A 13,115-nucleotide genomic window follows, 5' to 3' on the forward strand; every position below is an offset into this window, starting at 1 on the left:
CTGTCTGCCTCCAAAACAATCAGAGATGGAGCCAGTAGAGAATGATGTTTAGGGATATAGGCCCCGGTGTGGAACTACCCTGGGTTTGAAAACACCACCACTTAAAAGCTGCTAAATCCCTTAGAACTATAGCTTCTCTTGATTTTCTTTCCACCTCTTTAATATAGGATGGCAATAACAGTCCTTTCCTTCATAGAAGTGTTCTGAGAATTAAATGAAGATGATACAAATGAAGTATTTAACAAGTTCCTGTTACAAAATAAGCACTCAAACATTGCTGGTTATTGGTGTGTAGTAGACCTACATTCATTGTGTGCTTGAACACAAAATGGTATTTGTATCTTAGAGTCACATTAAATAGTATATGTTCATACTAAGAAAGCATTGTATTTTGGCAATATGAAGGAAAGAACATGTTTGCCTTCGAAATTCAGGATACCATAAATCTGAGATCTAGTCCTGCTGCAAATTATATGTGGGACCCTCCCCAGTAGATGCTGTGCATGGCTTGCCCATATTTCTCAGAAATTTCAGTGTGCTCTGGCCTACTTCCAACTGCAGGATCTGTATTTCTGTGTCTGAGAAGCTTTTTTTTTTTTTTTTTTTCAAGATAGAACAGGAGAAGGCTGTTCAGCTAGAGAATTAAACCCTTCTAGAGCAGCTTTCAGCCCCTGCAGGAATAAGCTCCAGTTGTCCACAGGGAGAGCAGGCTTATAGGCACACCCTTTATGTGCTGCGTGTATTACTCTTCCTCTTCCATTAGGATCCCTTGTAACTCCCAAATAAACAGTTTACTCTGAAATACTGGAACAACTCAAATGAAGATTCCCCTTGCATCATTTACTCTTTCACCGTCTCAGCTTCCTGACATGATAAAAAGAAAAGAAAATGAGATCAACTGGCTCCTTTGAAATTATATAGCTGCTGTGAAAGTACATGGAGGTGTAATACCATAGAAATTTTGCATGCCGGTTTTTTAAAAGAAATACTTAAACTTTTATTCTTTAATTTTATAAAGTTAATTTTTATTGTAACTCCATTTAAGTCCTAGAATATCAGTGTTTCTTAAACTCAACCCTTCCTGAGTGCATCAGATAGTCAATAATGAAGTGTTTCGCTGTAATGTGGCCAAATTTGATATTACAGTTATTTTGACCAACTTGCCCCAAATATAACTAGATTGAGTCTGACTTTCTGTGACCACAGTGGAAAGGAGTATATGAAATTCTGAGTCTCTGTATCGTCCAAATATTTTCATTAATCATGCTCTAAGTCAGCAGTCTTGAGCTAGCTGTTCACTAAGGTAGCTCACTTAGCAACTTCACTAAGGTCATCCGTTCTTGCTCTCTGACCAGTGATGTTAAGTTGTCTGTTATTGACTTTGAGATACATACAAATGATACCATTCTTCTGTATGATTAGCAACTGATTGTGAAGTATTTGAACCCATTTGATAGGTGATTTGGATTGCTACCAGTGGTATTTCCTCTAATAAAACTCTTGCCTAGAAGGGGGATATTTTACATGTCTGATGTTTTTCCTTGTGCCTAACACACCTATTGATCCAGTCATCCATTCAATAAACCTTTACTGAGTGTCTGATTCTGGCCATGTTCCATGATACTTAATGGGCACTAAGTACATCTTAATTGATCATTAGAACAGAGAGTCACTGAGGATTAATCTGTGAGTGAGGAAGGAGATAAGATGATAGGAACACTGTTTAGACAAGTCTCTAAACCTGGCCTCCTGTAATTAAGAAAACAATAAAAAGACACAATATCTATTATCACAGTATTTTAAATTCATATCTAATCATTATCAAAGAAGCTTCTGGTCCTGTTGTTACACAATATCTGTTGTACAATTAGTGATATCTAAACAAAGGATGAGAATTACAATGCAAGTAAAGATAATGAACTTATTTTGCTCCTGAATGAAATACCAAAATAATGTGTCAGGTTGGCATTAAGGCAATTGCGCTGAATCTACTGACATAAATATTGCTGCTGACTTTGGATCTCCCTTCTGGATGGCTAATGAAGGATAGCATTTTACATGTGTGTTTTCTTAAGAGGAGAGACGTCTGAGATTAGACAGCACATCCCCAGGGCCATCTCTCATGCGCCCTGCTATCTGGAAAGTGTCTGCTCTATCAGTGGAATTACTAACAGCTTTTTTGAATGCTTTGCATAACAGTTTTAATCTCATGTGTAGAACACAGCCCATCTCTTATTTGACCTTAGCATGGTATTCAAGGAGCACCAAATTGAGCCTCAACCAGTCTTTTTGGTTATCTTCCACCACGTGCCTTTCTACTCTAATCAAATATACTTTTGCAGTGTCTCTCATCTTCTCTTACCACATTCTTTTGGTCTGTGCTTTCTCTCAAGCTGTTGCTTCTTTCTAGAATATTCTTCTTTTCTTATTTTATGTCTGATTCATAACTCCCAATAATGCTCAGCTCAAATGGTAACACTTGTATCAAGACTTTTCTCATTCAGAATATACTCTTTTCCCTCTGGCTTTCTATTGCAATTTTTTGGCACCTCCCTTTTGCATAATTTTCCCCCATTATGTCATATTTATTTCTGTACAGGTTTTGGCTTCCAGTTTTGCTGTAGACCAGACTTTGTCACAAGTATATGCCTTAGTGCCTGGGCAAGAACTATATAAATATTCCTGAATAAGAATGAATTCACTTATTCTGATGATATCCAGGGAAGCAGGCTTTGGTTTAGTTTGGATCACAGTTGATGTACTGGCACAGAACACTTTATTATGCCCATGATTTGACTATGATGTGGCGATTGCTTTTCTTCTGTGGTTTCCCAATGAAACCCTGGTGATTACTTTTCTGTGGTTTATTCGAACTCTTTCATTAAACAGAGACAATGAGTCAACTCATCAGTATAATTCATATAAGTAACCTGGATGTTTTAGGTTGCCTCTAATGCAGGTGAAAACTTGCCAAAAAGAAGTAACTGAAATGGACCCCAAGTTATTATCACAAACAAAAGAGACAGTTGTTTGAGGCCTCTAAATTTGTATCTGTAGGGAAGCTAGAAATCCTGGGTCTTATTTCTGAGAAGAAGTGTAAATTTTCCATTAAGACAGCTTGTTTATACCTAGGCTATTTGAACATAATCACATAAACTCTCAGGCCAGATTGTGTGCTCCGCTCTTTAAGGGAAACTTTGTTGCAAAGACATTAAATAATTGTCAGTACCCATTATGTTTAGACTCTTGCTATTAGTCTAGGATTATCAGTGTGATCATGGGATGTAGCACATCCCCTGAGGTGTTTCCATTAAGTAAATTTGGATAAACTGTCCTTAGATCATCTCCCAAGTAGAGAAGGGAGTGTACCCAACCACATGATTATATTGAGATTCTGAGACTAGCAGAAATATTTCTGATTGTAGATAGTTACTTTGGTTGCCAGAACCTACTAATGCATTTTCTACAGGATAAGGATAGTTTTAGAAGTGCTCAAATGGCATAAACTTGTTAAGGAATTACAATAAACCTCAAGTCTAACAAAGGACCACACAAGTAGCATATTACACTGGCCTCCAGTTATTCCCACCTGGTACCTCTTTTAAATAAGCAGTCAGACTACACCAGGTGTATTATTTAAAGGGATTAGCTATGGCATTAATTCAGTGTTTAGGGTCAATGGAATCCTCTATAGTAGTTTTTTCCTGGAATATTCCCCAGTTATATTTGTCTGCCAATATCACATTGTCAATCAAATGGAATATTTCCTTTAAAAAATATATGTACACTTTTATTTATATTTAAATGGGTATGTGTGTGTATGTATATGTGAATATATACAGAATTTACATTTCTTTCCTTGTATTACATTTTTTAAAACAAACAATGACTAGTAAAATGATAGTATTTAAATCTAGCTGGCTTCATTATATCTTTTTGACTGGCACAAATCCTACCCCATGTTAGCTTCCCAATAAATATTTGATTAAAAGTATAGTATTCTTTACTTTGTAAAGGATGGTATGTTATATAAGAGCAAATGCTTTGAAAATAGATGGACATATATTTTAATTTAAGATATACTACTTAAAATATTTTTGACCTTGAAGAAATTACCTAAACCTACCCAAGTCTGAGAAAATAGGGGAAAATAATACCTACTTAATATTGTCACGATTAAATTAGATGTTGGTACATGTTTAAACAGTTTCTGACACATGAGTGGTAAAACTAAATTAGTTCTTCTCCAGACTGTGTATAAATAGTAAACTGTATCTATGCTGCTGCTGCTAAGTCGCTTCAGTCGTGTCTGACTCTGTGCAACCCCATAGATGGCAGCCCACCAGGCTCCCCCATCTGTGTCTATGCTGCTGGTACTGCTGCTAAGTCGCTTCAGTCGTGTCTGACTCTGTGCAACCCCATAGACGGCAGCCCACCAGGCTTCCCTGTCCCTGGGATTCTCCAGGCAAGAACACTGGAGTGGGTTGCCATTTCCTTCTCCAGTGCATGAAAGTGAAAAGTGAAAGTGAAGTCGCTCAGTCCTGTCCGACTCTGAGTGACCCCATGGACTGCAGCCTACCAGGCTCCTCCGTCCATGGGATTTTCCAGGCAGAAATACTGGAGTGGGATGCCATTTCTCTCAATTCTAGATAGACATCAAGGCTTTACTTTATTTACTTTGACTTATTTATTATTTTATAAAACATTGAAACTCCTTAGGAGAGAGAAATTAAAGCCAACTCTAGCAATCATATTTTAATTCATGTATATCATGGCAGACTTCACATTTAGTACCAGGATGTGCTCTCTCTGGCTTAATACAAGTTCATTCCTCACTGGTGTCACATGTTCTGTGAGGGTTGACGGGCTGCTGTGCTTCATATGCTCAGGAAGCCAAGCTGATGGAGGCATCGACATATTTAGAACATTGTTGCTGTTCAGTCGCCAAGTCCTGTCTGATTCTTTGCGACCCCATGGACTGCAGCACGCCAGCCCTCTGTGTCCCTCACCATCTGCCGGTTTGCCCAAGTTCATGTCCATTGAATTGGTGACACCATCCAACCATCTCATCCTCTGTCACCCTCTTCTCCTTTTGCCTTTAATCTTTCCCAACATGTGGCCTCTTTATAGTGGAGGAAAAGACTGGAGAATGTGCATAGAAAGAGGAAGGGATTATGTCACTTCTAGGATGGGATAGATATTTTTGTGAGTGACAGACACACTTCACTTCCTTTGTAAGCCATTTGCCAGAACTGTTACCATGGCCTAATGGTTTTCTGGAGCTGGTTCATAAATGGTTCATGGAGAGTCAGTTATGTGCTTTCTCTTCCCAACTCAGTGACATCCTGTTGGGAGCTTGAAATCAGCCACTTGGTAGAATTAACGTCACAGAATTTGGCAAATGTCCCAAATTAGGGCTTTTTTTTTTTTTTTTCCAGAGAGAAGTTTACCAACACTCTACTAACCTGACTCTTCCTAAGTTGAGAGTGCACTTAGAAATTTAGAATGGCAAATGAATAGATGGGGACATTGTTTTCTATCCCATAGGGTCCAAATCAACCCAGAGATTATGTCATCCTAGAATATTACACATTGACTTAGAGTATTGAACTTGGAGTAACTGCCATTTAACTTGCTGTATAAACCTAGGCAAGTAATTAGTTCTTTGAGCCCCAATTTCTTTTTGGTGCTTAATGAGATATTGTGTGAACATACTTAGCATAATGTATCTAGAAAAATTCAATGAATTCTTGAAGACTCTGACATCAGTTGGTCCTAGGGAAATCTAAGGGAAACTGCCAACGTTAAGTGTTTGTTGGCCTTATTATTAATGGTATTAATAAATTAATTGCATGTATTAAGTACCTATTGAATAGTATTTTATAGGTGATATATTTGATATAATTCTTGCCTTCAAGGGCTTTCTATGTAGAGAAGACTTTCAATATTTAATAGATGTCTAGCCTTAAAAATAGATTCATCTGCAATATAGTTGACCAGGAAGATACCGGAAGAGCAACTCATTTTCCCTGGAGCTCTCCATGGTGCTTGCTCCATGGTCCTTCAGCCTGCTCTGCTCCTTCATTTCTTAAAGACTCACTTTCAGTTCAGAAGCCTACACTCTGGTCCACTCTGCTGCTGCTTCTCTCTCACTCTTTTTTGTGGCTGCCTATTTATAACTAGAGAATGCCAGGAGGTATCTAGTCTAACCTCATCTTTGCCTCAACTCAGCTTACACTACAGCAGCCTCTGTATTCCTCACTCAGACCCTTCTGCAACTTGACCAACTTGACATTCTAACTCAGGGCAGTAATGTAACACATTATAAACCTTTATAAATAACATGAAGAAGTATATTGTTTAAAATGTGAATTTCAGGCTAATACAAACCCAGTCCAGTGTCTGTCTAGAATATTTCCTGTTACGCTTGGAACCACTGTGAGCCTCCTTAATTTCCCTGTTCTGAGCTACAGGAACCATGAGGTGAGGATGCCTCTGTGTGGAAGTGATACTTCTAGATACTCTGTGGTGGAGAGATGCTTTTTGGAGCCAAATTCTCACTTTATTACAGCACATAGTTTAAAGCTACATGATATAAAGATCAAATAGAAAAACATCAAAGCAGTGGTTTTTGTCATACTAATTTAATTATGTATGTAGAAAAATGGTCCTAAGGTAGCTAAAATAATTCAGAAGGGAAGAGAGGAGTAAGAAATATGCAGCTGGACTTCCCCTCTATTTAACTTAGTCATAGATTAGCTAAATTAGCTAAATTTTCTTTGCCCCTCCAAGGCTTTCTTATCTTTTAATTCTCCTCCAACCCCACTCTGTCCATAACACATTAGAACCCAAAGCCTTTCCCCAATGCTTCTGAGGTTTCCTGAAGGTTTACTTTGTTTTGGTCTCCTTGCCTCCGATTATTTGTGTGTTGATTCTAATCTTTTATGCCTCCATGTTGGGTAAACCTCAGTCCTTCAAAAATTTCAGAGAATCCAGTAACAAGACCGTTTTGTAAATATAGTAAATTTGACTATAGATTTGGGGTTTATCTTGAAGTAACTTGTTTCCTTTTGCCTCTCTCCTTGCCCTCCATTCTTCTTTTCTCTATTTTGTTTCTGCTTCTCTCCTGTGAATAGTCTCAGGAATTCCATATAGATATTCACTTAGCTGTGTCTGACTCTTTGCAACCCCATGGACACTAGGTTCTTCTGTCCATGGAATTTCCTAGGCCTGAATACTGGAGTGGGTTGCTACTCCCTTCTCCAGGGGATCTTCCCAACCCAGGGGATCAAACCCAGGTCTCCTGCATTGCAGGTGGATTCTTTACTGGCTGAGCCACCAGGGAAGTGAAATTCCATATTACTTTTCTGTTATGTAGAGCAGTTGGGTATATTTCAGCCTTTATCCCCAAACCAGCATAATTCAGTTCATTAAAATGATCATGAGAAGCACATGGTGTACCTGTGGAGGTCAGTTTCTGGATCCTCACTGAATTCACATCCCAGCTCTGCTGCTGCTGCTGCTAAGTCACGTCAGTCGTGTCCGACTCTGTGCGACCCCATAAACGGCAGCCCACCAGGCTCCCCTGTCCCTGGGATTCTCCAGGCAAGAACACTGGAGTGGGTTGCCATTTCCTTCTCCAGTGCATGAAAGTGAAAGGTGAAAGTGAAGTCGCTCAGTCGTGTCTGACTCTTGGCGACCCCATGGACTGTAGCCTACCTGGCTCCTCCATCCGTGGGATTTTCCAGACGAAAGTACTGGAGTGGGGTGCCATTGCCTTCTCTGCCCAGCTCTGCTACCTGCTATTTATCTGTGACTTTGAGCAAGTGACTCTACCTTTCTGATCTGTGAAATGAAGGTAGTAATACTATTATCTCAGATGGGCTTTTGTGGGGATTAAAGATGGTAATTTACATAAAAGATTTAGCCTCCTGTACAGAATGCATTTTGTGTATGTTGGACCTTTCTTCTTTTTCCAGTTACTGATGCATTTTACCATCATTATTCCTAAAATCTTTTTGTTCCTATGACAGTAATACTTGAAAGAGGGAGGTCAGCTAAGAAACAGACTAAAATAATAGCTTACTTTAAGACAACAGATTAAAGTAATAAATTGTTAGCACTTTCTCATGAAGATATTGAATGTGATATTCTCTGTTCCTAAAATATTGTCAAGTATTATTGTAATTCTTTTAAGAGAATGATTCAAGAATAATAAGTGAGTATCAGAGGTCATTTTTAATTAACTTAGTTTAAAATATTTCCTGGCATTATATTTTTAAATGAATAATTGTGTTTTATTTGTGATATCTTTTGCTCCCATTACCCTGATTAACCCAGAGTTGGATGTCATTGTGCATAAAAACTAACTCAGTTGGAAATACCTTTTACTTACAAAGCCTTTCAAATCCTATGCAGGGATTCCTACTGTTTACAGTATAATATATAATTAAGAAATTACAATCTTCTTTAATTATGTGTCATATTTTTAGCTTTTCTCAGAGTTTACCTACGCCCTTATCCCCACCCACTTTTTTGGTATGTTATTTGGATCAAGATTAATTTATAATAATTTTGTAGAGATTGTAAGAGACTCCCTATTCATCAACTCAGCTTTATTTTTAACATATTATTTACCAGCTGCTGCTGCTGCTGCTAAGTCGCTTCAGTCGTGTCCGACTCTGTGTGACCCCATAGGCGGCAACCCACCAGGCTCCCCTGTCCCTGGCAAGAACACTGGGGTGGGTTGCCATTTCCTTCTCCAATGCATGAAAGTGAAAAGTGAAAGTGAAGTCGCTCAGTCGTGTCCCACTCTTTGCAACCCCATGGACTACAGCCTACCAGGCTCCTCCGTCCATGGGATTTTCCAGGCTAGAGTACTGGAGTGGGTTGCCATTGCCTTCTCTGATTATTTACCAGCAGGATACCATATTTTCAAACACTTGAGTAATTTCTAATTTTTCTCAGATATTAAGCATCACTTAGAAAAAAACTTTTTATTTTGTATTGAAGTATAGCTGATCAACAATGTTGTGATAGTTTCAGGTGGATAGCAAAGGGACTCAGCCATGCACAATACATGTATCCATTCTCCCCAAACTCCCCTCCCATCCAGGCTGCCACATAACATTAAGCAGAGTTCGCTGTAAGCACCACTTTGGAAATGGACTTATTATCAGTTGGTTTGTGCACATAACACTTGGTAGATGGTTAGTACTCGATAGCAGTCATTAGACAAAGTGTGTATCACATTTGCCCTTGATAACCTCTCGGTAGCTGTTTTATCATAGGGGACTTTCTAAGCAACAAGGCAACTAACAGCAATAGATGATGTCAGTGAAAAAAATCTAAAACAACTCATAATATGGACTATTTTGTTTCTCCTTAACAAGAAGCTAGCAGACAATAGTATTTTCAGTAAAGCTCTCATTATTAAGGCAGTTGAATGTAGACTTCTCAAGGTTTTATACAGCCCTGTAGGAGATCCTCGATTTTAAATTGGATTGTGATATATAGTTTCCTTTTATATCTGTTCATTCATAACACATTTTCCTTTAGAAATAATGGAATAAGTGTACTGAGACTTCTGCACTTAAACATACGGTATTTTTTAAGCCCTAATGAGCCATAGTAATTAGGAACATCATTTATGCTAAGAATACAACACATTTTTTGAGAAGATGTAATTTTTTTTCCTTTCCCTTCACCTTCATTTTCCTTTGCTTTGAGTTTCTGCAGGTTCTGCTCAGTGAGGAATGTGATTGGTAGTAACAGGGACATACATATCTCCTCATCTTTTCTGTACTCATTGCCACATGCATTACAGGGATTTAGGGAAAACTGTGTGGTTTGCAGAGCCTTGTAGCCATATATAGCCGCATATTACCATATATTATATGCATAGTCCTAAACGCCACTGACCAGTAAATTTTGGCTGGAGCTCGGAGTCTGTAGTTTTACAGACAATCCAGGTGATTTTGTGTAGGTATAGATATAGTTGGTCCTCAAATTATAATTAGAGGGATACTGAGGTAGCGGCTCACTCTGACTGACCTTGCCCTTGGGAGACAATCGAGCACAGTGGAAAAGAGCCCAGAGTCTGACCTTTGGGTTAAAACCCGACTTCTGCAATGTTAGGAAAGTTGAGAAACCTTGTGAACTTGGGCAACGTATTCAATGCTTTGGTGCCTCAGCCTGTTTATCTGTGCCATGGGCTGATGATGGTATCTACCACACAGTTGTAATGAAAAACAAGCCAATGTATGCAAAAAGTCTGGACACAAAGAAAGTGCCCAGTAAATGTTAATGTTTTATCCTGTGGCCCTAATCCAAATTATTTATTATTTATGCACATAGAGGTGACCTCAGCTCTCAGCTATTCAATATCTTGTTCATCTCCTTTAGGAGGTTTTAACTGAACTACAACCTAGTCCGTTCTCCTTTAGTATACATGTTTCTTTTCTCTCTACCTTTTCTGTAATTCTATCACTGCCTTCACTGTATTGCGTTGGAGATTTCTCTTCCTCCATCTGACTTCCTCACAGGCCATAAGCTCTTAGAGAGTGAGGACCTTATTTTTTCACTCATACTTGTATCTCGCTAACTAAGTGCCTTGACTGGACACTGCTGAGCTGAAGATGCTGGTCAGCTAAAAGCTAGTTGATAATTGACTCTTGTGCTTGTCCTGGCTGTATCTTCCCTGAGCAAAGAGAAAGGAAATATTTTCCATAATAGAACCTGGATGATGTTTAGGGGAGAAGGTTTAGTTATTCATTTATTTCATGAATATTCATTTCTTGAACATCCACCCTGTGAATCAAGTCCATTCACTATGACTGTGCCCCTCTATCTTTTACCACTGAGCGTGCAATATAATACTCAGTTGTATAGGCTTTAGGCCCCTGGATATGTATTACAAAACTTGCATTGAAGTTATGGAATCACAGTTAAGTTCAAAACACCCAGATAAAGGCCACAGTGAGTGGACACCAAGTCTAACGGAACGCTCTGCAGTTCCTTTTACTGGTTAGTGTTTAGTGTGGCCAGCACCCTGGATTAACTGCTGATGGAATTTGTCATTAAACATTTTTCAGACGTCTAGCACTGGAAGGCACTCTGTTCGCATCACTGGCCTCAGTACTATTGATTTTCGAGCTGGTTTTTCCCGAAAGCCCACCCTGGACTTCAAAAAAACAGTCAGCAGACCGGTGCAAGGTTTGTATGTGTGTGTTAGCTCAATTGGCGTAGTAGGTATTGAAGTGCAAAGTTCTTCTCAGACTGTGGTTTTGTAATTTTGTAGTTCCTCAATAAAATTGGGAATCACGGCATCTTTATTTGAAATATGATTACTCCTGTCATTGTTTCTTGAAGTATGGCCCAAAGACCAGTGATATTGAACTCACTTGGGGAGCTTATCAAAAATTAAGGTTCCTGGGGCCTACCTCAGATCTCCTGAATGAAAATTATAGACAGTATGTCCCAGTTTTGTTTAGTCACTAAGGTACATCCAGCTGTTTTGCAGCTCCATAAATGGTAGCCTGTCAGTCTCCTCTATCCATAAGATTTCCCAGGCAAGAATACTGGAGTGGGTTGCTATTTCCTTCTCCAGGTCCCAGGAATGTACACTTTAACAAGCACCTCATTGATTCCTATACTTACTAAACTTTGAAAACTGCTGACCGAGGTCTTGGGACTTCTTCTTACTAGCATCTTACTTGCCTGTTGTCAAGGTGAAAATATAGAGCGTGTGTGTGTATAGTTAAAACATTGAAGATATCACATAGCATTATATGTTCCAAGATGAAATTATTATTGATTTGAAAGGTGCTTTTTCATCTTATTTTTATTCATGCAAGAAGATTTATAGTTCTGTAGCTGAAAAGAAGGCTTAGTCTTACTGTGACTTTAAATTTCTTTTTTTCTGATTGTTCCTTTATTTTTATTGCTTCAGTTACTAGGAGGATACAAAATAACAAATCTTTAAAAATATTCATATAATACAAATATATTATACAATATTCATAATTCTAATTTTCTACATATAAACGTGATTAGATAACTTAAAAGTCATTATCTATGGTTTCCTGTATTTCTCTGGTCATAAATAAACTTTTTTTATTTGTGTAGAAAAGATTCCACAGCTGGGCCACAGTTTTTGACACAGCCTGTAGTACTCATATATATGATCCTGGTTACCTGCTGTTATAATACAAAACTTACTTGATAGATAACCCCAGGTGCATATTACTTATAAATGATAAATTCTTTCTCTTGTAGGAATACCTACCTATGTGCTGCTGAATACTTCTGGAATTTCCATCCCAGCTAGAGTAGATCGTCTTGAACTTCTGAGTATCTCAGGCAGTTCTCTTAAGACTATTCCTGTTAAATATTATCCTGATAGAAAACCTTATGGCATATGGAATATTTCTGATTTTATACCACCAAATGAAGCTTTCTTTCTCAAAGTAACAGGCTATGATAAGGATGATTTTCTCTTCCAGAGAGTGTCAAGTGTTTCCTTCTCTAGTATTGTCCCAGGTAAGATGTCACTTTATTCATCACTGGAGTATTGATAGTTTAAGGGATTTATGTGGTCCTATAGGTAAAAAAAGGACTCTAAAGTAAAAAATAATATCCTCACATTATTACTGAGTCACTGTGTGGAAAAGCATTTACACATAGGTAACAACTTTTCTTAACCATAAAAAAAAAATTCAAAATTTCATGTTAAATCTCACTGATTTGTAGATCTGAGAATCTTAGTAGATTCAAAATCTATAGATCTTAGAATCTTACTTCAATCAGTGTAAGAACTTGAACTGGGAAATTCTGATGCTCTTCAGTTCAGTTCAGTCGATCAGTCGTGTCCGACTCTTTGAGACCCCAGGCTTCCCTGTACATCACCAACTCTCGGAGTGTACTCAAACTCATGTCCATCGAGTTGGTGATGCCATCCAACCACCTTATCCTCTGTCATCCCCTTCTCTCCCGCCTTCAGTCTTTCCCAGCATCAGGGTCTTTTCAAATGAATCAGTTCTTCACATCAGGTGGCCAAAGTATTGGAGCTTCAGCTTCAGCATCAGTCCTTCCAATGAATATTCAGGACTGATTTC

The 13,115-nt window shown here is 38.4% G+C and overlaps 1 protein-coding gene across 1 annotated transcript in view; it reads left to right on the top strand.

Annotated features, from left to right (window-relative positions):
* HMCN1 (hemicentin 1) overlaps positions 1–13,115 on the top strand; it is a 546,435-nt gene that overhangs the window by 203,549 nt on the left and 329,771 nt on the right. The window contains exons 7-8 of the mRNA XM_055582953.1: positions 11,094–11,214; positions 12,277–12,540. Of these exons, the coding sequence (XP_055438928.1) occupies positions 11,094–11,214; positions 12,277–12,540 (385 nt within the window). The remainder of the gene's footprint in view (positions 1–11,093; positions 11,215–12,276; positions 12,541–13,115) is intronic.

This window comes from Bubalus kerabau, chromosome 5, assembly GCF_029407905.1.
Source record: "Bubalus kerabau isolate K-KA32 ecotype Philippines breed swamp buffalo chromosome 5, PCC_UOA_SB_1v2, whole genome shotgun sequence".
Classification (NCBI taxonomy): Eukaryota; Metazoa; Chordata; class Mammalia; order Artiodactyla; family Bovidae; genus Bubalus; species Bubalus kerabau.